The sequence below is a fragment of the Triticum urartu genome, chromosome 1A (genome assembly GCF_056163025.1).
Source record: "Triticum urartu cultivar PI428250 chromosome 1A, HENAU_Tu73, whole genome shotgun sequence".
Taxonomy (NCBI): domain Eukaryota; kingdom Viridiplantae; phylum Streptophyta; class Magnoliopsida; order Poales; family Poaceae; genus Triticum; species Triticum urartu.
Window position 1 is genome coordinate 155,053,300 of NC_141873.1, and position 24,871 is coordinate 155,078,170.

At 43.3% G+C, this 24,871-nt stretch overlaps 2 protein-coding genes across 2 annotated transcripts; one reads left to right on the forward strand and one right to left on the reverse strand.

Annotated features, from left to right (window-relative positions):
• Nucleotides 1-11,408: 11,408 nt before the first annotated feature.
• On the forward strand, nucleotides 11,409-14,901 carry LOC125552422 (polygalacturonase). The gene is made up of 6 exons (XM_048715976.2): nucleotides 11,409-12,372; nucleotides 12,474-12,605; nucleotides 12,695-12,865; nucleotides 13,019-13,039; nucleotides 13,137-13,652; nucleotides 13,803-14,901. The coding sequence occupies exons 1-6, from the start codon at nucleotides 12,124-12,126 to the stop codon at nucleotides 14,034-14,036; spliced, it is 1,323 nt and encodes a 440-aa protein (XP_048571933.1). The 5' UTR covers nucleotides 11,409-12,123; the 3' UTR covers nucleotides 14,037-14,901.
• Nucleotides 14,902-15,037: 136 nt separating this feature from the next.
• Nucleotides 15,038-19,782, reverse strand: LOC125552430 (thioredoxin-like 2, chloroplastic). Its single transcript, XM_048715986.2, has 4 exons — nucleotides 19,382-19,782; nucleotides 18,626-18,814; nucleotides 15,587-15,751; nucleotides 15,038-15,329 (listed from the first exon to the last, which is right to left on the reverse strand). The coding sequence occupies exons 1-4, from the start codon at nucleotides 19,544-19,546 to the stop codon at nucleotides 15,201-15,203; spliced, it is 648 nt and encodes a 215-aa protein (XP_048571943.1). The 5' UTR covers nucleotides 19,547-19,782; the 3' UTR covers nucleotides 15,038-15,200.
• Nucleotides 19,783-24,871: the final 5,089 nt, after the last annotated feature.

Genomic DNA, 24,871 nt, shown 5'->3' on the forward strand with positions numbered 1-24,871 from the left:
AACAAATTTATCTAATATCCAGTGTAAAATAGTTTTGCAGAAAAGCCCGTGTTCTTCTTGCATTTAATTACTCCACAACCGTGCATCGGAATTAACAAACTTAACATGAAAGTTGCTTAGAATTTTGTGTAGGTCCATAATATGCCACTTTCATCTATGTTTAAAATGTTGTTTGATTAAATTTTCTCAAATGCCATGCTAAAATACTTTAATTCATAACTTAATAACCGTAGCTCCAAACTTAACAAACTTTATATGTAAATGGGGTGGAATAAAGCCTAGTTTAACATGTTGGCATCACTTTGCATGTTTAACAACTCTAAAATATGCTTTAGGGCAGAACAGTACCAAATCTAATATATGCTCATGAGGATTTCTCCGGACTTGTTGCTTGTTGTTCCGGCCTCATTTGAACTTACCTAGATATGTAGTTTTACTTTGCTTCACCTCTTGCCATGTTTAACAACATTTAATATTGTTGGGTACATAAACGAGAGAGAACTAAATAAGAATTGTGGTGTTCCGTCAATATGCAACTCGTTGCATATTGAGATCCACTTAATTTGTAGGGTTGTTTGTGCACTTTCTCATGCCATGCATATTTAAACCGGACATGCATCATACTTGTTTGCGCATCATGCCATGTTATGTGATGGTTGTTTACCATGTTGTTTTGCTTCTTTCCAGTGTGCTTCTTCGAGTTAGTTCCGTTAACGTCGCATTTGTGAGGATCCGTTCGACTACGTCCATTTGTCTTCTTCATGGACTTGTTCTTCTTCCTTGCGGGATCTCAGGCAAGATGACCATACCCTCGAAATCACGTCTATCTTTGCTTGCTAGTTTCTCGCTCTATTGCTATGCCGCGATACCTACCACTTGCTTTATCATGCCTCCCATATTGCCATGTCAAGCCTCTAACCCACCTTGTCCTAGCAAACCGTTGTTTGGCTATGTTACCGCTTTGCTCAGCCCCTCTTATAGCGTTGATAGTTGCAGGTGAAGATTAAGTTTGTTCCATGTTTGGAACATGGATATGTTGGGATATCACAATATCTCTTATTTAATTAATGCATCTATATACTTGGTAAAGGGTGGAAGGCTCGGCCTTATGCCTGGCATTTTGTTCCACTCTTGTCGCCCTAGTTTCCGTCATACTGGTGTTATGTTCCTTGATTTTGCGTTCCTTACATGGTTGAGTGTTATGGGGACCCCTTGACAGTTCGCTTTGAATAAAACTCCTCCAACAAGGCCCAACCTTGGTTTTACCATTTGCCTCACCACCACCTACTTTTCCCTTGGGAGTCGTGCTCCCGAGGGTCATCTTTATTTTAACCCCCCCAGGCCAGTGCTTCTCTAAGTGTTGGTCCAACCTGAGTGATGTCCGACGCGGCAACCAGGGTTTATGCCAACCCGGTGTCTGGCTCATCCGGTGTGCCCTAAGAACGAGATATGTGAAACTCCTATCGGGATTTGTTGGCACATTCGGGCGGCTTTGCTGGTCTTGTTTTACCATTGTCGAAATGTCTTGTAACCGGGATTCCGAGTCTGATCGGGTCTTCCTGGGAGAAGGAATATCCTTCGTTGACCGTGAGAGCTTGTGATGGGCTAAGTTGGGACACCCCTGCAGGGTTTGAACTTTCGAAAGCCATGCCTGCGGTTATGGGCAGATGGGAATTTTTTAATGTCCGGTTGTAGAGAACTTGAAACTTAACTTAATTAAAATGCATCAACCGCGTGTGTAGCCATGATGGTCTCTTCCGGCGAAGTCCAGGAAGTGAACGCGGTTCTTGTGTTATGCTTGAACGTAAGTAGTTTCAGGATCACTTATTGATCACTTCTAGTTCACGACCGTGCTTTGCTCCTCTTCTCGCTCTCATTTGCGTAAGTTAGCCACCATATATGCTTAGTGCTTGCTGCAGCTCCACCTCACTCCCTTTCCTACCCATAAGCTTAAATAGTCTTGATCTCGCGTGTGTGAGATTGCTGAGTCCTCGTGGCTCACAGATACTTCCAAACAGTTGCAGGTGCCGGTGATACCAGTGTAGATGACGCCACTGAGCTCAAGTGGGAGCTCGATGAAGATTGTGTTTGTTGTGTTGTTTCGTTTTTCTTTCGATCAGTAGTGGAGCCCAGTTGGGGCGATCGGGGATCTTTTGCATTAGGGGTTGTCTTTCTTTATTTGGTTCCGTAGTCGGACCTTGATTGTATCCTGGATGATGTAATGATATATTTATGTATTGTGTGAAGTGGCGATTGTAAGCCAACTCTTTATCCCTTTCTTATTCAGTACATGGGATGTGTAAAGATTACCCCTCTTGCGACATGCCTACTATGTGGTTATGCCTCTAAGTCGTGCTCTGACACGTGGGAGATATAGCCACATCGTGGGTGTTACATTAGTACAACTGTGGTTCATCATTCTTTACTTGGTGCTTCTGTAGTTCTTCGGTATATGTACCTGTGCATCGAATTATGCATTCGTGGTTGAACCTATATTTGTAATAAACATGGTTGGATATGAAATAAGTGATTGCCTACTTTAAAATTAAAAACATGTGATTTTTAAATTAGGGATTAACTAGGGATTACACTACACATGGTTTGCGAAAGCGAAACATCTGCGATAGACGTGGAGATCAGACACGTTTCTAGGATCCACTACGTGTGCGATCAACCTCTACTGCACACACGATTAGCTAAGAAAAAACGTGTGCGGTTAACAACAGCATCGCACAGGGTTCTTTCTTATTAAATGTTTGCGATAGTCACCTTATCACACACGCTTCACAATTATGAACTGTTTGTGATGTTGTGCGCATCGCAAACGTTTGGTCATAGAAGAACACGTGCGATAGGTCGATCATCCGAGGCGGGTACGACAGATGAATTGTGTGGGATATATTCAACCTTCGCATACGGTTTTATAGCGACAACTATGTGCGCTCTTACATCGAATCGCACACAGTCGAGGAAAAGTAAATGCGTGTGATTGTCTACTTCTATAATCGTGAACTATTTGTGATAGATCGCGCATCGTAAACATAGCACCACGGAATACCGACTGCGAAGGCAATGCGAGCACAAACGAGTAGGGAGTATTGCATATGCATTGAGGCTCCCTATCACCGACGGTTTTCTGGGTCGTGTGGGAAGGACCCCCTATCGCAGTCACTCACTTGGCGACGGTTCCGAATGCCATTGCGGAAAGGGGTTAAAACCGTTTGTATAGCGCCTCGTTGTACCAGTGTAGCATGACTCTACTATCACCATCTTGATATTGCAAAACTATTGCAAGGAATCAGACATATCATATTCAGTGATCTACAAGTTTTATGTAGGATTTTATGACTAATTAACCATGTGAATGACCAATTCCCGTTGTCTCTCTAAATATATATAAGTGAAGCATGAGATTTTAATTATTTCTATAAAATATATACCCACGCTCTAACAAATATAAGTGAAGCAAAAGAGCATTCTACAAATGGCGGTTTTCTATGTGTAGAGAAACAGGCAATCCAAACTTTAAATGATATATGTGAAGAACATGAAGCATTCTATAAAGCCATACTCGAAAGATATAAGTGAAGTGCATGAAGCATTCTATAAATCAACCAAGGACTATCTCATACAAGCATGGTGCATAAAACAAAAAGGAAAAATAAAAACAAAAGATGCTCCAAGAATTTGCACATATCATGTGACAAATAAAAATATAGCTCAAAGTAAAATTACCGATGATCGCTAGAAGAAAGAGGGGATGCCTTCAAGGGCATCCCCAAGCTTAGTTGCTTGGGAGTCCTTGAATATTACCTTGGGGTGGCTCGGGCATCCCCAAGCTTAGGCTCTTGCCACTCCTTATTCCTTCATCCATCGTGATCTCACCCAAAACTTGAAAACTTCAATAACACAAAACTTAACAAAACCCTCGTGAGATCCGTTAGTATAATAAAGCAAATCACCACTTCAAGTATTGTTGAAAACTCAATCATATTTTGTTTTTGCCTTGTAGCTATTGTATGTGATGAATAAAAATATAGTTTCAAGTAAAATACCGATGGTTGTTAGAAGAAAGAGGGGATGCCACTCGGGGGCATCCCCATGCTTAGTTGTTTGATACTTCTTGAATATTATCTTGGGGTGCCTGGGGCACCCCCAAGCTTAGCCTTTTGCTAATCCTCATTCCTTCATTCATCGTGATCTCACCCAAAACTTGAAGACTTCAATCACACAAAACCTAACAAAACCCTCGTGAGATCCGTTAGTATAATAAAGCAAATCACCACTTTAAGTATTATTGAAAATCTCCGATACAATCCATAGATTCATCAAAACACGCAAAACAATGCATAAAAACAGAATCTATCAAAAACAGAACAGTCTGTAGCAATCTAAATATTGACCATACTTCCGTAACTCCAAAAATTCTGAAACATTAGGACAAAATAAAAAAATTGTATAGTAGTACTGTGTAAAATTTCAGAAACTTTTGACATTCCAGTAAAAAATGTAAATTCAGGCACCACAGCCAAAGTTTATGTCTTTGCACTGCACACACCAAACAAGCATTCTAATCATCCTAAAGGCAAATCTTGGCACATTATTTTTATAATACAATGGAGTTTTACAAGAGGATAATTATTTTTGTTGAAAAGTTTCTGTAATTCAAGATTTGCAAAGTTTCCATGGGAATGAACAAAGTTTAAGGAGCTCCCCCACTTCAACAGTGCTCGTCTTTCTTACTTTCACTTTTCTTTTTGAAAAGTTTTAGCTTCCCCTCTATATTTTTTGTTTTTAAACTTTTTAGAAGCACATAACGGAATAAAATGACTCTCTAAAACTTCCAGGTTGTCTCCCTGGCAGCGCTTTCTTTAAAGCCCTTAAGCTAGGCATAAAGTGCTCAAGTAATGGATCCACCTGGATTCCAAGGTATATCAAAGCCAATTTTAATTAACAATGATTTATAATTTAGTAGTGAGCACAAAGCAACATATATCATGCAACAACGAAGTCTAACTCTCTTCCTATGCATCGGCATGTGATAAAAGAACAATTCATGCACACATAGTAAAGGCCGATACATAGCATAAATAGTTTCTTGCAATTTTATTGTATTGGAAACATAGAGAGGTGGAGATGTAGTTCCTCTCTCATAATAATTGCAAGTAGGAGCAGCAAGCACATGCATATTATATCTATCAAAATCATCGTGTGCAATAGTAGAATGCAACCCATCAATATAATCCTTAATAAGAGCAAACTTCTCTAATATAGTGTAGTTGGGAGAATTAAAAAGATAATATGACTATCATGCATGGGTGCAATAGCACCAATTTTATTCTTAACATAAGGAACTATAGCAAGTTCATCTCCATAAGCATAATTCATATTGGCATCATGGCCACAAGCATAGCAAGCATCAGTTTCATTAGAAAGGGATATTTCAAACGAATCCAATGGATCATAGCAATTATCATAGCATTCATCCTTTGGTAAGCATGAAGGGAAATCAAACAATGTATGAGTTGAAGAGTTACTCTCATTAGAAGGTGGGCACGGGTAGCTAATATGCACTTCCTCCTTTTGTTCTTTGCTCTCCTCCTCATCTTTTTCATCCAATGAGCTCACAGTGTTATCAATTTCTTCTTCCATAGATTCCTGCAAAATATTAGTCTCTTCTTGGACAGCCGAGACTTTCTCAATAAACTCATTAATATCGGCATTATATTCATAATTCTCATAGCAATATTTAAGTATAGCATAATTTTCAGGTCTATAAACAACATCATCATAATTTTCACACTTTTCAAATAAAGATTCAATTTCATAAGCACCCTTAAAAGCAACAAATTATTCTATTTGTTCCACATCATAGTTATCATATATACCATTAGCATAAGAAGCCAAGGTTTCATTATCGCTAAATTTACATGAAAAGGGAGCGTGTGGAACCTTCATCCTAGAACAACAAGTATAATCATATCTCAAGCATAAATTCCTGGCATACCAATGCAACATTTCAATTTGATCTCAAGTATAATCTCTCTCTCTCTCTCTCTCTGTGTGTGTGTGTGTGTTTCCTTCTATTTCTGTGCTCCTGTTTTCTAGCCCTTCACCGTTTCTTAAATTCCCGAAGATTCGTAACTCCGATTGTGCTGAAAGTTTAGCACGATTTTAATCTAGATATTAGCTTTCTTGCGACCGAAGAAGGTCACCAACCGCCTTACGGGTGGCCACAAGCCTCCCAAGCGCGCCATGGGTAGGGGGTGCGCCTCTACGACTTGTGGGCCCCTCGGGCATCATCTCATGTTGATTCTTGTTCCCAAAAATGAAAAATATTCCAAAATAAATCTCCGTAAGTTTCTCGTTTGGACACCTTTGGTAGGGATATTATGCGAAACAAAAAAACATGCAACAAACAGGAACTGACACTGGGCACTGGATTAATATGTTAGTCCCAAAAATAATATAAAAATTTGCCAAAAGTATATGAAAGTTGTAGAATGAAACAATCAAAAATTATAGATACGACATAGACGTATCATGCTATCGGAAGTTTACTCCCTAGCAATGATTATCCTCGATAATTATCTGTCGTGTAGGGAAAATAAAAGCACTTCAAGGAGGATTGGAAATCATGCCTCTCTAAACGAGACATCGCACTCCTTGTTTCTATATATGCTTGTTGGTTAGATATTTTATAATGATTATCTTTCTCTATCTAACCTTGTAGAAGAAGAAAGTTGCTTCGGATTATTTCTCTTGTGTTTCAAGAGAAAATTATTTCTATCTATCAAGTTGTTTTCCTTGCACTTCTCCTTCGTAACATCTTTGTTGCAGGAGAACTTCATCTGAAGCATATCTACTACGAGCAATATATCTATAATTCCTTTGCTCTGATTTCCTCATATATCTAACTTGCAGAAATCTTATATCTCGAGTGGATTCTAGATTAAAATTGTGTTCTGAGAAAATCTTCATGGCTTATCCTTTGTCACAAATCATTTCAAAGTATTCACTTTATCTAACAAATCTTCTTAAAGATTGTGTGTGACAGGAAACACCTCAGACACTATCCAGTGTATTGAAGAGACCACGATTGAGATCATGTGTCAATATCACTCGTACAAAGATTCACATCGCTACCTTCCATTTCTGTCATCTATGCATCTCATGCATATCTTCAGGGGGAGCGTATTTTATCTTCGTAATTATCCCTCGTCTTTCATTATCCTTCGCATTCCATTTAATTTACTTATTTATCCTTTGATGTGTTCTGTTTTGCCAACAATCATCCAAAAAGGGGGAGATTGTTGGTGCAACTATTGCCCTCCTGTGTTTTGGAGATTGTTGACAAAAACAGGCATGGACTGATTTGTTTGCTAGTGCATACAGAGAGAAATAGTCCATGCAGAACCAAAGAGAATGCTATCTCCGGTGTCAAGTTCGAGGAACTTCACCGAAGAATATCAGCATTGCAGATAAGAATGGGCTACATCTATTGAAGACATGTTGGCGAGAAGATTGATGTGAAGGAGTTAGCCCCTCAAAAATTATTGCTGACGTAAAGCAATTAGTTCAAAGCTTCTGTCCGAAGAAAAATGACCGCAGCATATGAAAGTCAAAGACAAAGTGAAGACGTAATATTCATTTCGTTCTTCTTCTTTCATTTATTTGAGTCATAGGACCTCCGTACTGTTAAGAGGGGTATGGTTCTCGTAGCTTAGATCCATTGTGATGCTTAGCCCAAAACCTATGAAAGATGTGAGAGAAATCTCTTATGCTTCGAATGATTACCTGGCAGCAGTAGACGTTGTTCTTCATGTTGTAGGAGATATCTTTCGAACGAAGGAGTTAGCTTTACTTGCTCCGCAAGTAATGTTACCATTGTGCTCAATTTCCGACCATTGGACTCGTGTCATTCAGCCATTGGCTGCTCCACATGTCCAATTTGGTCATTTCTGTTCAGGGAAGGCTGCGGCTATAAATAGCCACCCCGCTCCAACATCGTTCGTTGGCTACTCCGCTTATGATTTCCGAGAAGATTGATTGAGCATCCCCTCTCCGAGTGATTTGAGTTTAAGATCCACCGAGAGAAAAATCAAGAGCCCAAACTTAGACAATGGTTGAGCATCACAGTAGTTATGAGTTATGAGTTAGAGTTCTTGTACCTAGAGTAGTTATGAGTTAGAGCTCTTGAGAGCTGCACACTCTCTAGACGGATAGGTGTCGGCTCGAGTGTTGAAGAGTTGTTGTCTTCACCGAGCTAGATCTTCAGCAACCAAGAGTGACTGTTGTTTTCAAAGGTCGATCGAAGGTTTGGAGATCGCCGACAAGTATCTACCATGAGTGAAATCAACTAGAGTCTGATCAGCTCTGAGTTGAAGGAGAATAGGGCGAAGAGAGTTTATCTTTTGTGTTAAATCACAACCCCTCCAACCAGACATAGTTCTTTGGCAGAAGGGCAAACTGGTCTACCAAATCCAGTTGTCGCCATCGAGCACCACTGGTTCTATCTACTTTACTGCATAATTTCAGCAGTTTACTTTCGTGCTCTGTGACAATAGTTTATCTGATCTAGTTACAACTGTTGCATATCACTCATATCAATCATTTCTCTCGTTCCCATCTGATTATCTTTCATTGCTTATCTTGATGAATCCTTTCAGTAGCATTCATTTCCATTCGCACTTGTTATTTTTGGAAGTGTTGTCCCCATGTCATATGTCATTTACTTCGTCTTAGTTATCTCTCGCATGTTCCACGCATAGTTCTACCCAGTGCTATCTTATGCTAATGTATCTGTTTGTTTATTGCATTACAATAGTTATTGTCAAACCTGTGGTAGCCTATACTCGATCTATTGTTGCTCGCTATCTTGAAGGAATTGATCCTCAGTATCGAGTTTGATTAAGTTATTTTCCATCATACCTTATTTCCGCTGCTGCGTTTGGGTTCGTCTCAAAATATTCGCAAGAATTTTTGAATCTCCCATTCAAACCCCCCTGGTTGATATACTCTCGGTCCTAACATCGACCTTGAATCCCAACTGGGCAGGGGTCGTGACGCCAAGATACCGAGTGGCAGCGCTGCATTTGTTGGACCCGACGTCCATCGTGAGTTGTTTGGTCTTTTTTTCAGGTAGCTATGTTTTTATGTTTCGGGCCCAACTTGAACCTCCTGTTGAAAAGAGTGAAAGTCTCATTAACAACATGCTAGAAAGTATGAGACAGAGCAAGACAATATTATTAATTGCCATGAATAACATTACTTACAGATAAATGGTCGAGAAAGATCTTAAACTGGATTTCATTTTGTCATCCGGTACCAGATCCATGGTGGAAGGATGTGTCCATGGGACATCTGGCCTGCCCACGCTTGCCTCCGCCTGCCTAGTCGTTCACCCTGCCGGGCGACCTGCCCGGATGCCCCATCATCTGCTTGCAAAGCACTTGTCCAGACTTTGTCAAGCAAGCAATGTGCAACACGTTTAACAAATGCTCCTTTTATAAATTAACCCCAAGATCCATCTAAAATCGGTTGCAAATGAGCAACCGAACCACTCAAGATGGATATGCCTTTGGACACGGCTGATTTGCAGCTAACCTTTTGTGTTCGTGTCCCCGGGCACACCCATTCGTTCTCAAGTTGTGCCGTCTATTTAGCCAGCCTTCCCGAGATACTTAGGTGATGTTTGATTCTCTAGTCTTAAGACTTTTTCTAGTTCCTAGGACTTTTTGAAAAAGACTCTCAAGGAGGTACTTCTAAGGACTTTTAGCAAAAAATCCTAAAAAAGTCTCATCCTGTTTGGTTTGCTAGAGACTTTTTTTAGTCCCAACACCAAAAAGTCCCTGGAACCAAACACCCTCTTACATGTCCGGAGTTAGTTCATTGGGTCCTGACAGGGGACCTCCTATCTGCGGCAGACTGGAGGGGCCCTTACATGTCCGGAGTTAGTTCATTGGGTCCTGACAGGGGTGCTTCGTTTGGGCCGGCCCACGAAGGAGCAGCTACTGACGTAAAATACAACACAAAAATGTGAGGGCGACTGGAGAATCGAACTCGAGACCTCCCGCTTAATACCCGCGTGCGGTAGCCATTGCACCACTAAACGTTCTTTGCCAACACTAGGCAGCAAATACTATAAGAACATAATCCACGACAGATCTAAACTTTTATAGAAGTTCGAACGCAGTTCATTCTTTTTTTGCAGGAAAAACGTAGTTCGTTTTCAAAACCCGTATCTTTTTTTGAACGCAGACAATTCCAAAAATAGCGAATAATTTTTTTTAAATGTTGAACATTTTTTGACCTTTGATTTTTTTTGAAAAGCAGCAAAGTTTTTTTAATGTTGAACAAATTTTGCAAAACAAGAACATTTCATAAAATTTTAAACGAAAAATAGAAAAGCGAACATTTTTTGAAACTTGGAACAAAATTCGAAGAAAGCGGACATATTTTTGGATCTGTGAACAATTTTTGAGAAAGGGAACATTTTTTGTAACTCTGAACAAAATTTGGCAATGCGAACATTATTTTGAATTGTTAACATTTTTTGAAAATGCGAACAAGATTTGAAACTCGAACATTTTTTTGAAGCTTGGAACAAAATTTGAAGAAAGCGAACATATTTTTGGATCTGTGAACAATTTTTGAGAAAGGGAACATTTTTTGTAACTCTGAACAAAATTTGGCAATGCGAACATTATTTCGAATTGTGAACATTTTTTGAAAATGCGAACAAGATTTGAAACTCGAACATTTTTTGAATTAATTTTAAAAAGATTTCAAATGTGAACAAAATTTTGAAAATCAGAACAAACAAACAAAGAAAGCATGAAAATTTTCGAAATTCTGAACAAAATTTTGTAATGTGAACACTATTTCAGAAATATGAACAATTTTTGACAAAAAGAACATTTTCAAAAATTCTGAACCATATTTGAACTTTTTGAAAAGCTTACAAGGAAAAAGTAAAAAATATTGAAAAAGAAAAACAAAGAAAACAAGAAAGAATAGAATAAGACTGAAGAAAAAACAGTACAAGGAACATATGGGTTTTTCGTCGCTCTTAGTTTCTTTAAGTTTAGCATTGCTTTCTTACAGATCCACGAGCTGATCACGGTGGCTAGCGAGTGTGTATCGCTACTGGAGGTCCTAGGTTCGATCCCTAGCGCCATTGGTTTTTTGTGGTTCATCTCGCGAGGCGAAACCATTCAAATTGGCCGGCCCAGGGTGAGCTGCGCCCTGTGCGAAGCGGCGACTACTTGCCGCAGTAAGCGGCGAATAGGGAATTCCTCCTGACAGACGCCCCCACACGACTGGCATAAGGTGGTGGCGTGTTCTGGGCCCGGGACGCCACCGGCCCATTTGGTCGTGGCCCAAGGAGTTGGTCCACCCTAGCAACGACCAGAAGTAGAGCCTCGCACGAAAACCCTTGCAGCAGGCGCACCCGCCGCCGCCACCACCACCAGCTCGCCGCCCACCGGCGCCCCAGCCAGCGGCAGAAGCCGGGAGAAAGAAGATAATGACCTCGCTAAAATGTCGGCGCAAGAAATCTCCATCAAATCGGCAACCATGAATCGAGCCCCACGCTTCTCCTTTCTCAGCTAAGATCCTATAACTGAAACCTCTGTTCATGAATGTTAAGATACCTACCTGAAAAGGTCCAAATGCAATCACATGCCTTCTTTCCCTGATGATTTGTCATTAGCACTGATAAGTTGCACGATGATTCATTACTTCCACCAGCCAGTAGGTTATACATCTGTAAGGGTTCAAACATCCATGCAAGGTTAGTGGGTCTGGAGAGTGCAGCACCGAAGAAATGCATGCGTTTCTCAGATGATCTGTCTCTACAGTGGGTACTCCAGGTGTCCTTAATTTTGCTGTTTGGATCTTAGTGTTGAAATAATCTCAAAAGCCAAACTGGGTTAGTTGGGTGCAATGGCAAAAAAGGCAAACATAATGTTTCAAGCACATTTATCTTGACTCCCATGCCAGGAGAATCTTCTGTTGCTGCGCTCCAAATATCTATGCCAACTTAGCTAATCAACCAGAAGCAACCTGAGCTAAGAACAACCAAAGATCTCCAACCAAACTTGGCACCTATAAATAATCCTCATGATGGAATACTTGATCCCATCAGTTTCAGCACCAACAGCACATACTAAGTGTGCACAAATGGCTTCCATTGTGCCCCTTTTCTCTCTACTATCATTATTCTTGTGTTGTGTTCTTGCCAAGAAAGACATGAAAGTGGCCCCTTTGACAAATTGGGCTGATCATAGAGACCGATCTCTACAGTCAAATCATGTTTTCAGTGTGCTCAGATATGGGGCTTACGGGGATGGACGCCACGACGACACAAAGGTATGTATAATGCAAAACCAACTCAAAATACATATTTCACTAGAGATAGAAATGCATACGGAAGGTTTACCATGGGTTTCTTGCGCATCCACTTCTTGCAGGCATTGTCAAAGGCGTGGGCTGCAGCTTGCTCCTCTTTGAATCCTAGCACTGTGCTCATCCCCAAGGGCAAGAAATGCCTGACGAAGCATGTAACTTTCTTTGGCCCATGCAAATCCAGTATCAAGTTAATGGTGAGATAGATGAATAACAATAACATGCATACATTATTTTCTTCCATCAACTTTTGCAAACAAAGATGACAAGTTCTACCAAATTCCAGATTGAAGGTACTTTGGTAGCTCCTCCAAAGAGATCATACTGGATAGAGGATACCATTAGGCACTGGATTTTGTTCAGATCTGTGAGAGGTCTTACTGTCACCGGTGGTGGGACCATTGATGGAAATGGAAAATTTTGGTGGCAGAACTCCTGCAAAGTAAACACAAAACTCGTAAGTATATTGAACTTCTGAGTTGTGCATTAATGAAAAACACTAGGAAAATATAATGTTTCACTGTCAACTTTAAAAAGTTTTAACTATTACAGCTTTCAATTTATTTTTTCCTGAAACATTTCTAATATGAATTGTTCTTTTCCTTGATAGCCTTGCAGGCAAGCTCCAACGGTGAGTGCACCTTCCAATCATCTTACTTGGCATATTCCAATCGAGTAGCCTTGTTTTTCTTGCTTACATATTGGCTATCTTTCTTTTCACTTTCCAGGCTTTGACGTTCTATTCTTGTACAAATCTGAAAGTGAATAATTTAGAAGTGTTGAACAGCCAACAAATCCACATATCAATGGAGCGTTGCAGCGATGTAAGGATGTCACGCCTATCAATCAGAGCACCCAGCACTAGCCCCAACACCGACGGCATCCATATCGTCCATAGTAAGGATGTGAAAGTCATGGACTGTGCAATCAAGACTGGGGACGACTGCATGTCAATTGAGGATGGGACTGAGAATCTACATGTCAAGAACATCGTGTGTGGACCAGGGCATGGGATAAGCATTGGGAGCTTAGGTGATCGCAACTCTCAAGCTCAAGTTGCAAACATCACCATTGACGGGGTGCGACTGCACGACACGGCGAATGGAGCTCGTATCAAGACATGGCAGGGTGGGCGGGGTTATGCAAAGAATATTGTGTTCAAGAACATGATAATGGATAATGTACGGAACCCGATCATTATCGACCAGAACTACTGCAACTCGGCTACACCATGTAATAAACAGGTGAAAGAACATGACGACCATGATGGATTTATTCATTTGTTTATGTACATTGATTTTATTTTTTGTTGATTGTTTTCTGAGATAGCAACCCGCTCATACCAAGCGGTGTATGTACATAGATATAACCTGGTGTGTTATTCTTTTGTATAGAAAGTGGCTGTGGAGGTGAGCAATCTGTTGTTTAAGAACATTAGGGGGACAAGTGCCTCAAGAGAGGCTATCAAGCTCAGTTGCAGTAAAGCTGTACCTTGCCATGGGATAGCCTTGCACAACGTCAGGCTTACTCTAAAACGAGGGGGTGGTGATGCAAAGAGCACCTGTCAGAATGCAAAATGGAGGAAATTGGGAACAGTTATGCCACAGCCATGTAGTCTCAACGATTGAAAATATATGACAAGGATTTGAAACGGAATCGCTGAGGCCTGCCTAGTAGTAGTTGATGAGCAGAAAGGGTTATGTGTTTCGGTATGCTTCCTCTGATTCTCCAAGTGAAGCCATGCAATGGAATGATTCTGAGTGAAGTCATGCAATGGAAGGATACATGCTAACATTGAAATGTATAGAAGTAGGCACAATAGTTGGGGGCCTGGGGCTTACGGTGAAGAGTACCTGCATTTTTTTAGGCAGGGTACTTGCAATTTTATTGTAAAATGGACTGTTCCAAAGTATTTTGCATGCAATACTTGTAGTCATACATGAGAACAGTCTGTAACTAAAACAATTTCAAAGAGTAATACTGAACAGAACTTATGTACTTTTCTCTGGCTGATTATTTTCAAAATTTGAAAAGCACCTTGGATGGGCCAGGGCGAAGAGAAGAGATGCGGCAATTTAGCCAGAAAATAAGGTTTTCTTATCTGTTTGATATTCTCGATTGTCTGAATAATTCATTAATTTTGAGTCACTTGACTCAGTATGCAGTTGCTAAAACATGCTTCCGTTATGAACAATAACCACACGGGAAAAAAAGGAATAGTTAATGAAATCAGCTGGTATTAACCAAAAAAATCAGCTGGATGCCCACCTTATGGTTGAACATAGCCTTCAAATTGTAGTACAACACAGTATCCAAAAATTGTATTCCAAAAGAGCACAATATTAGCAAAATGTTGCTGCGATTTTTGCTCTGTAGTTCACAGATAGTGAGGCACAGATGATGATTGGGATGGCTCAGAGAGATCACTAAGGAAAATCAGTCTAATTAGAAATAAACGGTCGGTTTAGTCGTTACCTAGGCCTGGCTTCACCACACGTCCTTGGCCAAACCAACGGTGTGTGACAGCCCCACTGCCCCAGGATGGAGTTCATGACTTTTACCACCCCTAAAATGATGTAGTATAACACTACTGCTTCTGCCAAGCACAAGGAAAAGTTGGCACGCTATATATGATACACATTTTCCTTCCCTGAGAGAAAAACAGTAATCCTCACAACATCTGATGCGTACGTGAGCCCCCTCTATACAGGAAAACGGAAGATTCTCCTGAGCTGATTACAGTGGGGCAAAAAAATGAGTCGGGCAAAGAAACAGATGCTTTCTAAGGAGGGCTAGCTTGCAGCTTCTGCAGGTTTCTCCTGGGAGCTCGAGCTAGCAAGCACATCCCCAACTCCGACAGGTGGACCAATGCTGCAGCGATCGGTGTTGTGAACGGCAATGGCATCCTTCAGCTTCTGAAACTGTAAAGGAGAGACTTGATTTAATGAGAGCATACGGAACTTGGACAGAACTTTGCAGAGTATTTACTGGTGCCTATCTTCTGAACCCATAGTTGAACAACAAAACAATAAAGTGAAAACACTTTCAAAAGAAGCCTCTCTAGAAAAAAGATAATGTGTCTGGAGTTTCCGACAATCTGATACAGTACATTATGAGTTGTAACTAAAGATTACCTATTGTACAAGGTGAGCTATGAAGGGGGTGATGTATGGTTTACCTTAGCTAAGGAACATGAGAACGCCTCCAGTTGCCCATCGGCTCCGCGATAAAAATGGAAGAAAGGGAGGACCTTCACATTCAGTCGTTTACACATAGGTTTGTTTTCATCAAAATTTACTTTTAGGAATACGATATTAGGATTATCCGTGGCTGTCCTGCACAGCTGCATTGTGAATTGAGATGCCATTAGTTTCAGAACAGTATACATGTTAGGGAGATGCTATCAGATGGTAATCATAAACTACTTCCTCCGTTCCTAAATATTTGTCTTTATAGAGATTTCAACAAATGACTACATACGGAGCAAAATGAGTGAATCTACACTCTAAAGTATGTCTATATACATCCGTATGTGGTAGTCCATTTGACATCTCTAAAAAGACAAGTATTTAGGAACGGAGGGAGTACTTATGTTTTAAGGAAAGCAAGTAGCACAAGGTTAAAAAAATGAACCTATGAAACCAATCAATCGACTCAGTATGGAGTTTATAAAAAGTGATTGCCACAAAAATGTCAAACAAAAAGTCTGTCACGGTAAAATCCATAAAGCGTCCATTAGTTCTTCAAAGTACCAATCATAAACTGGAAAGTCCTTGCTAAGCTAGATGCTAAGTTGCTAACAAGTTGGCAGTAAGAGCTTGTATTGTCATGAAGATGAGGTGGTCACCAAAACACATGACCTGGGCAAAGGTGAGCCGTCTCGTAATTGCAAGCAAGCAGCCTTTTTAAAGCAAGGGCAATCTCAGTCATGGTATTGACCTATGCAGCCAAGTCACTCGAGAACCATGAACCAAGCAAGATCTGCAACACTAACATAATGCCCAAAGCAAACCAATCAGCCAGCCATTGGTGATGATCTATACCCAACAGTTGCATGCCTATTAAACATAATGCAGCTACAGAAGGAACCAAATTGAGGGGCTGAGAAAAGAGCCACAAGGAGATGGTAAGACAATGAGTTTAGGATGGACAGTTCAGCAGGTAACAACTTATGCACACAAATTCAGTAGCTTCCGGAATCCAGGCCTTGTTACAGCCTCCAAAAGGCCATAAGCTTCTAGGTAAGAAACAACAGGTGTGTAATAACTTGGTAAAAAGAGAGAATCTAGGGAGTCCTAATCAGGAATACATCTACCTTGCAGCTTGGCCTCCTTTTCTTGTGAACTGTTAACTAACTGGTAATGCTTTCTACTCCCTCCTTCCCAAAATACAAGGCGTGGTTCACTTTTTTCTGGTCTTCGATGTATAGCTTTGATTATGATTTTCACTTATAGCATGTCTACAGAATTAGTACAAAGATATATGAAATAAAACTACTTTGCAAGACAAATACGATGATACCACTTATACATGCTAGATTCATATAATTTTGTACTCCCTCCGTCCCATAATATAAGAGCGTTTTTGACAATAGTGCAGTGTCAAAAACGCGAAAATCCATCTCTGCACCCGAGCTCATCTGCACCCGTGCTGACGAAAAAAAATCAAAACAAATACTAGAAAAATTCAAAAAATTCCAATTTTTTTTGTGCGGTAGACAATTTGATGCATGAGGTCCGCTCTAATTTTCAAATCAGTTGGACATCTGAGAAGCTCTCAGCAAAAAATACAAATTGGGGATCTGTAAAAATGTTTACTGTTCATGCACTGTTTTGGCCTGATTTGTCTTTTTTGCTGAGAGTTGCTCAGATGTCCAAATGACTTGAAATGTGGAGCGGGCCTCACGCATCAAATTATCTACCGCACAAAAAAATGGAATTGTTGGAATTTGTTTTGAATTTTTTACGAATTTTTTTCTAACCGGGTGCAGATGAGCCTGGGCACCGAAACGCCCTACTCGTCAAAAACGCTCTTATATTATGGGACGGTGGGAGTATGTATTAGTGGTCAAAGTTGTGCATTAAAGACCATGCAAAGTCAAGTGCGCCATATATTTTGGGAAGGAGGGAGTACCAGCTAAATGCTAAACTGGCACACTCTTGTGATGATTGTCAAATCCTAAGTATGCTTAATAAATGTTCAAAAAAAGAATACTTAATAAATTAGCACTCTCTATCGTGACTAGAATGCAGAATAGGTGACCTGCGCATTGCTTGATTGTGACCTTTTATAGCAGGTTTGGCATAAAATTCCAGCGTTTGTTGTGCTGGTTCTATGACACTTGAGAACAGATTTGTCTGTGAACCTTGCAGGTGGCAAGAACCAAGAAAATCTCTGCCCAAGCAGCAAAGAACTTAAATGGAGTTATCTTTACCCTTGGTGGAATCTCTAGGTGGACCAGGACCATGGAATTTTCAGCAACACAGTATTAGGCATGACCTCGTGTTCAACTTGATCCAGGAAGATTTCAGCAAAGGAATTGGCCTTAATTCAACACTATATGTCCATACCCACTAAGCATCTTGGCACCATAGTATTCAGCTATGCAGCGATCAATTAATATTTCTCTTCTATTTTAGAGAACAGTAACATCTTACGACTCACCAAAAACCTATTAAGGTCTCATCACGATGATGGATTGCTAAAGGAGTTATAACCATGGTATCCATGGTGCTAATGTCTTGTGAATAAGAGAGATAATATGTAGTATGTGTGTCTATGCATAAATTTTCAAGAGAGGGGGGAGATAAATGACAACGAAAGAGAAAAAAAAATATTCATTCTAATTCAAGCCTTATATTTTGGAACAAGATTGCAGAAACTATAATCCTTACATTTTGAAATGAGAGAGACTGCTTTAGATCTAGCCCTAGTCTTGTAAAGATTGTAAATACCAATCTACCAATTATAAATGGAAAGGAAAATGTTTCCCTGTTTCTGTACAAGGTCATTGGCAACTCTGGAACAAGATCAAGAAACAAACAGTACTACAGTATTACACAAGCAACATACCTTCTAAATGACATCTATCCACACAACTATGTGAAGTCATAACTAGACATGTGAGAAACAAAATTTGAAAGAAAAGGCAATCAAGGCATGAAAAAATCAAACGTACATAGTTACATATATATCAGTACGAATTAATGGTAATTACCCTTGGGAAGAGTGCCCGGCAAGAACCACACCAAGTTCCATAAAACTCTACAATAACAAGCCTGTCGCCTGCATCCCTTAGTGCATCCAAAAACTCCTGTGTGGAGTGTATGTCAATCATATTTGCACCAGCGTTCTTTTCCCACCATTTAGGTTGCTCACCAGTCTCTGAACGCACTGCGGCATGGGCCTAGCATGAGAACAATGGAAAGTCCAAAGATATCAAACACTCTCAGCAATCAGTTGAATAAATTAAGCAGTAACCCTATCCGTGTCCCAAGCATGTAAATGCAAGAAGCCTTTCTAGTTTCAGTCATAAAGAACTTCAACCAAGGATGAAGTAACATAGTCTGAAGTATATTCACAATTTCCAATATCCGCGTGTACAATTCTCAGGGAGGGTGAGGTGAATGTGATTCATATAGCCCAAATCAAGCAAATAGTGTGTAAATGCCATCGATTAGACTCATTCCAACACCACAAATTAATCTATGGCTTGCAGGTGTATCTATTTTGTTTGCATAATGACAACTCTCCGCATGAATCAGCAACTAATCAGGATACTCTCCCTATTATGTATGTAATCCAGAAGGAAACCCCAATTAAACGATCAGAAGACTTCTCAAACCCCACGTTCCCAAACCGCCAAACCCTACATGAGACTCGAGCTTCCCTCATCACAACAGCGCAAAAACCCTTAACAGCGCAGAAGTCCTCTCTCCGAGGAAGCCACAGGAGAAAAAGAGCGCGCACGCACCATGAGCCGGTGTGGCCGCCCAGGCGGGGCGGCAGCCGCCAAGCGCGTGACCCGCAGGTCGGCGCGTGGGGCGGGTGAGAGGACCCCGTGGGAGGACGGCGACGAGGAGGCGGTGGTGGAAGCACCGAAGCGGCGGGGGAGGTGGTGGAGGAGGGCCTCGGCCATGTGCTCTGCGTCGCTCCGGGACGGGTCCAACGACTCCGGCGAGCACACCTAGACCGCCGCCGCAACGACCGAACTATTTGGTATCGGAGACGGGAGCATCCGATGAGGCGTCGCTGCAAGCGGGCTGTATGCGGCACTAGTCGGCTCCTGCCGTCTCCACCGCCTCCTTCCTTGGTTGCGGTGGGGGGAGGAGCGAGGGTCAGAGATTGTGGCCGTGTGGTGGAGACGGTAGCGGCTGGCTCTTTCGCGTGGATGGGGAGCTGAGTGCCACTAATAAGTGGGGCCCAGGTAACAGACAGTAGCTTGTCCCATTCGAAATTTAGAATTCGAAATGGCCTTGCTCGAAGAAGATCTGGGCTCTACGTGCGATCGTGCGATCCAGCATCCTCAGCCGTTTGATGTAAAACATGTGGTACAGGTAGATTGGCGTGGAATTCCAGATACTTCGATGTAACATTTTGTACTTACACCCTGAACAAAATCGAACACACACAGCACAACCTTCCCCTTTTCTAACATCTCGATGGAGGCAGTGGCGGCGTTGCCCCAGCCAGCTCTTCCCCGTTGATGAAGGTGTCATTGTTCGATAAACTCTTTCCGTCTCCAACACCGGGCCACCTAATCCCCTCGTCGATTGCGATGGCTTTGTTCTAGCCAGCTCCAGACCCTTGAAATCCTTCCCCACATCCCTCATATATTTCCGCGAGTATTGGAGCAAAGTGCAGTTCCATGGTTGTTGTCCTGGTGACATTGGAGGCCTAACGATGGCAATGAGGCTCATTAGCGTAGTTTGTCGGCTCTGTTCAATATTTCATGCAACGCCTCCTTGTCGGCTCCCGATCTACCTACGATCTATAGAGGTAGGCTACGTCTCATCCTCTTCCCTCATCCCCCACCTTCCTATGCTATGTGTTCTGTTTCTTCACTCTTCGCCTCTATTTCTAAACTTCTGATGTACGTACAGATAGGTTATGTGTACGTGCGTTCACATGGGGCAGAGATTTGTTTCTAGTGGATCTTACGAGATTTGGCTGATGTTTGTCTTTTGTGGATCTACGCGGATCCAGTCTTCATTCGTCCATGTGTCTACAGGTTGGATCCTTTTAATCTACGCTTCTCTTCAGTGACGACGAGTGCTTTTTTGGTGCGCTAGTCCTTTGGGGTTTTAGTACGATGACTTCTCAATTGTTTACTACAACAAAGTTTGTCCGGAGGAGCGATGACGACACTGGTGCTCATATTTTCTGAATTTATTTTAGGCTTTTCGATGATGTTCGTTCAGTGAAAGGAGACTTCTCCAACGACTATGAGGCTGTGTTGGCTATGGCTCGCTTGGAGGCATCCAAAGAGGCCCTGGGTTGGCTCTGGCACGCCATGCGATGACAAGGTCAAAGCTCTCTTCGCCTCCACGACATCCGTCATCATTCGCAATGGCGAGAAGGCAAGCTTCTAGCACTGCTCTTAGTTGGGTGGTCACCCTCTTCGGTTTGCTTTCCTGAACCTGTTCAATCACTCCATTTGAAAGAACAAGTCGGTGGTGGCCGCGTTTTATGGGGACCGTTTGGGCTCACGGTCTGCGCCATGACAACGCCGGGCCATCCACACGACTGGCATCGCGCTCGTCGATAGATTTGATGATGAGATTGCTTGGACGGTCAGCGGCAATGATGAGTACTCCGCGCGCTTGGCCTACAACATGTAGTTCTCAAATTGGTCGCGCCTCACGTTTATATCCATGATCTGGAAGGTTTGGGCTCCTGGCAAAGTCAAAATGTTTTGTTGGCTGTTGCATCATGATAGGCCATGGTGCAACGATCGTCTTCAGCGGAGGGGGTGGAAGAATGACTATTTCTGCCCGCTCTGCAACAAAAACCTCGAGACCTCGATTCACCTTCTCTGGGGGTGCCCGGTCTTCATGGCGATCTGGTCTAAGAGCAACTCCAACACGCCGACCCAAACGAACGACGAATTTATCTGTTTGAGTCGGCACGACGGACACCCATGTCCGCTTTCGCGTTTGGGTCGACGCATGCGCGGATGCGCCCAACGTTGGCCCGACCAATTTTCTAGGTCGCGCGGAAAAAAATAAAACACAAATATTTCAAAAATAGAAAAACATTAATTAAACATTAATGCCGGCCACAAAGGCTGGCGAGAGTCTACTTGTCCACATTTACATTCACTAAACCTAAACTACAATGAGGCGTGCTGCCCCAGGCGTCCTCGTCGTTGACGTTAGGGCCGATCAGGTCGATCAGCGTCGGCGTCGGCCCGGCCCAGGGGAACGTTGTATTCCGGACTCTGGTGATGTCGTCCGCCGCGGGTTGTGCCGCCGCCGACTGGGCACGGCGCGCCTGCTCCTCGGCCTCATGACGCTCCTCCTCGGCGCTGCGCTCTAGCTGCTCAAGGTACTCGCCCTCGCGATGCTCCTTGGCCAGCCTTTTGCTGGTGCCATTGTTCGAGGTAGGCGCGCTCCTGCGCTTTCGTTGCCCCCATCCAGATCAGTGGCGCACTGACCCATTCACGCGCCACCCTAATCCAGGAGTAGCGCTCGATGGGGGTCGGCTCCAGCTCGGCCTTGGTTGGGGATGGCAGGGCCAGCAGTGACATGACGCAGTCGCCGCCCGCGGACAGCGCCATGGCCTCCACCATGCGCGCCTCGCAAGTCGCTTCCTCCTCCTCGTCCTCCTCCTCCTCGCTCTCCCGGAGGACAGCGGCCAGCACCACCTAGTCCTCGTCGTGCATGAAGAGGGGCAGCGGCGGGGAGCCATGCGAGACGTCGCGGACGCCGCGCCTTCGGCCTCCTCGTGCTCGAAGGCGAACCAACGCTGCCATGCCGGCGAGTCGACCGCGTACGCCGGCCCTTGCTGCTACTTCGGCGTCAGCAGCTGCCATCGGCGCTACACCTCCTTTGCGTGTGCCCGTGCCGACCGCGGCCCCACCGTCAATGGGATCCTCTCCGGATCCAAGTGTCAGTCATGCGGCAGCGTGACGTCGAGGTAGGGGAGAGGGACGCGGTGCTCTCAGTGCCACTTCGCTTGGTGCACTGGGACGGCGATCCACTGCCTTGGCCGACCGGAAGACAACGACAGAGGGGGGAGGCGCGTGGGGAGAGACGGCGGGGCCTTGCCCTTTCCCTTTCCTGAGAAGAGACCCATTGCGGCTTGCAGTGGCTACAATTTGCTAGGATTTTGTCGCCGATGGGAGAGCACAGGGATAGCGAGATGGGGACAGGGCGTCTGAAAGCGGATGAGGACGGGCCCGCACCGTACGCTTGGATTAAAAAAGGCCGACCGCCTTCACTGATGCGTGGGCCCGCGATGGGCGTTCGCCATTAATAAAGATGACCATGGTAGTTGGGCAGCTGCCAGGTGGGGACGCGGCGGACAGCAGGAAGACACGCGAGACGGTCACTTCGCGTCCACACCGACGCATTTCTGCCACAAATTTAGGGCATAAATAGGTCCGCACGGACGCGAAGCGGACACGTTTTACGAATAGATTGACGCGTTGGGCCTTTATCTTTGTCCGCGTCAACCCAAATAAATGACGGTAGACAAAATGGGTACCTGTATTGGAATTGCTATAAGATAGCAACATGGAAGAGTTGCGTCGCGCTAGACCCGGCAGTTTGTTCACAAAGGAAGACAACGACGGAAGTTGTGTCAACGATGATCGGCAAAGCAGTGCCAGGGACGGGAAAGGGAACAAAGACGATGGTGACATTTGTTTTGTGGCATATCTAGTTTGAGGGTAACAGCTACACCTTCATAGCAACTCAAACGGACCGACCTAAATAGACGGCGATTTCGTTCGTTTTTTATCCATTTGGATCGGCCGCTCGCCCGACGTCCATCCTGTTTTTCATATGGGTCGACAGCGCGCCCAATGCGTCGACGCATATGTGTAGGCGTGGCCGGCTGGCCGTCTAATTTTGCATTGCATTCAACATATTGTGAAATGAAAATTTAACAAACAAAATAGTCCGTCCAAATAAATAGTATATTTTACAGGCCAAATAAAAATAAAAATGTTTCACATAGTTTTGCAAATGAATAAAAAAAGATACATCTATTGGTTGCCAACATGAGTCCACATATGCTTAACCAAATCATTTTGCAGTTGTACGTGAGTTTCCCAATCACGCATGTCTTCATGAAACTGAGTGAACTGCTCAAATGTTGCCGCTACTCCATGCTCAAGCATAATATTCTCACCCTGAAACTGAAAGCCTTGATCGTACAGACGTTCCGGGCAATCGTCTTCTACGATCATATTGTGCATGATCACACAAGCAGCTATCACCTCCCATAGTTTCTGCGTGCTCCAAGTATTAGCAGGATACCGAACGATGCCCCATCGAGATTGCAAAACACCAAAGGCACGCTCGACATCCTTTCTAGCACTCTCTTGCTCTTGGGCAAATCTTTTCCTTTTCTCTCCGACAGGGTTGGGTATTGTCTTTACAATAGTGTTCCACTGAGGATAGATACCGTCACCCAAATAGTACCCTTTGTCGTAGTTGTGGCCGTTGACAGTAAAGTTCACCGGTGGGCTGTTGCCTTCGGCAAGCCTAGTAAACACCGACGAGCGCTGAAGCACGTTGATATCATTGTGTGATCCAGCCATGTCAAAGAAAGAGTGCCAGATCCAGAGATCTTAAGACGCCACGGCCTCTAGTATGACAGTGCAAGCCCTGACATGTCCCTTATACTGCCCTTGCCAAGCAGAAGGGCAGTTCTTCCACTCCCAGTGCATGCAGTCTATACTGCCAAGCATCCCCGGGAAGCCCCTGCTAGCATTCATCGCCAACAAACGGGCTGTATCTTCAGCTGTCGGCTATCTCAAGTACTCAGGACCAAACACAGCAATCACAGCCTTGCAAAACTTATATAGGGACTCTAGGCATGTAGACTTGCTCATACGGACGTATTCGTCAATGAGATCACCGGGCACTCCGTATGCAAGCATTCGGATGGCGGCAGTGCATTTCTGATAAGAGGAGAAACCAATCTTGCCGACGACATCCTCTTTGCACTCGAAGTAGTCATCATAGCCGACCACTCCCTCTCTAATACGGTTGAAAACATGCCTACTCATATGGAACCGGCGGCGGAATTTGTGATGTTTGAACAACGGGTTTGTTGTATCAAAGTAGTCCTTACAGAGAAGGAAATGCCCGCTCTCCCGGTTACGATTCAACGCCGGAAGGTGGCCCGGAATGGAGCCACGGAACAACGGCCGTTGTTTGTTGAGGTGGTAATGGACCAACACGACAGTCAATATCTCCTCCTCGTCGTCAGACGACGAATCGTCGGAGTCGCA

Coding starts and splice junctions, on each gene's coding strand:
- LOC125552430 (XM_048715986.2), bottom strand. CDS start 19,546: ATGGCCGAGGCCCTCCTCCACCACCTCCCCCGCCGCTTCGGTGCTTCC. Junction 18,815..19,381: donor GGCGGCCACACCGGCTCATG/GTGCGTGCGCGC, acceptor TTCTCATGCTAG/GCCCATGCCGCAGTGCGTTC. Junction 15,752..18,625: donor GCCGGGCACTCTTCCCAAGG/GTAATTACCATT, acceptor TTCACAATGCAG/CTGTGCAGGACAGCCACGGA.
- LOC125552422 (XM_048715976.2), top strand. CDS start 12,124: ATGATGGAATACTTGATCCCATCAGTTTCAGCACCAACAGCACATACT. Junction 12,866..13,018: donor GCAAAGTAAACACAAAACTC/GTAAGTATATTG, acceptor TTTCCTTGATAG/CCTTGCAGGCAAGCTCCAAC. Junction 13,040..13,136: donor CTTGCAGGCAAGCTCCAACG/GTGAGTGCACCT, acceptor TTCACTTTCCAG/GCTTTGACGTTCTATTCTTG.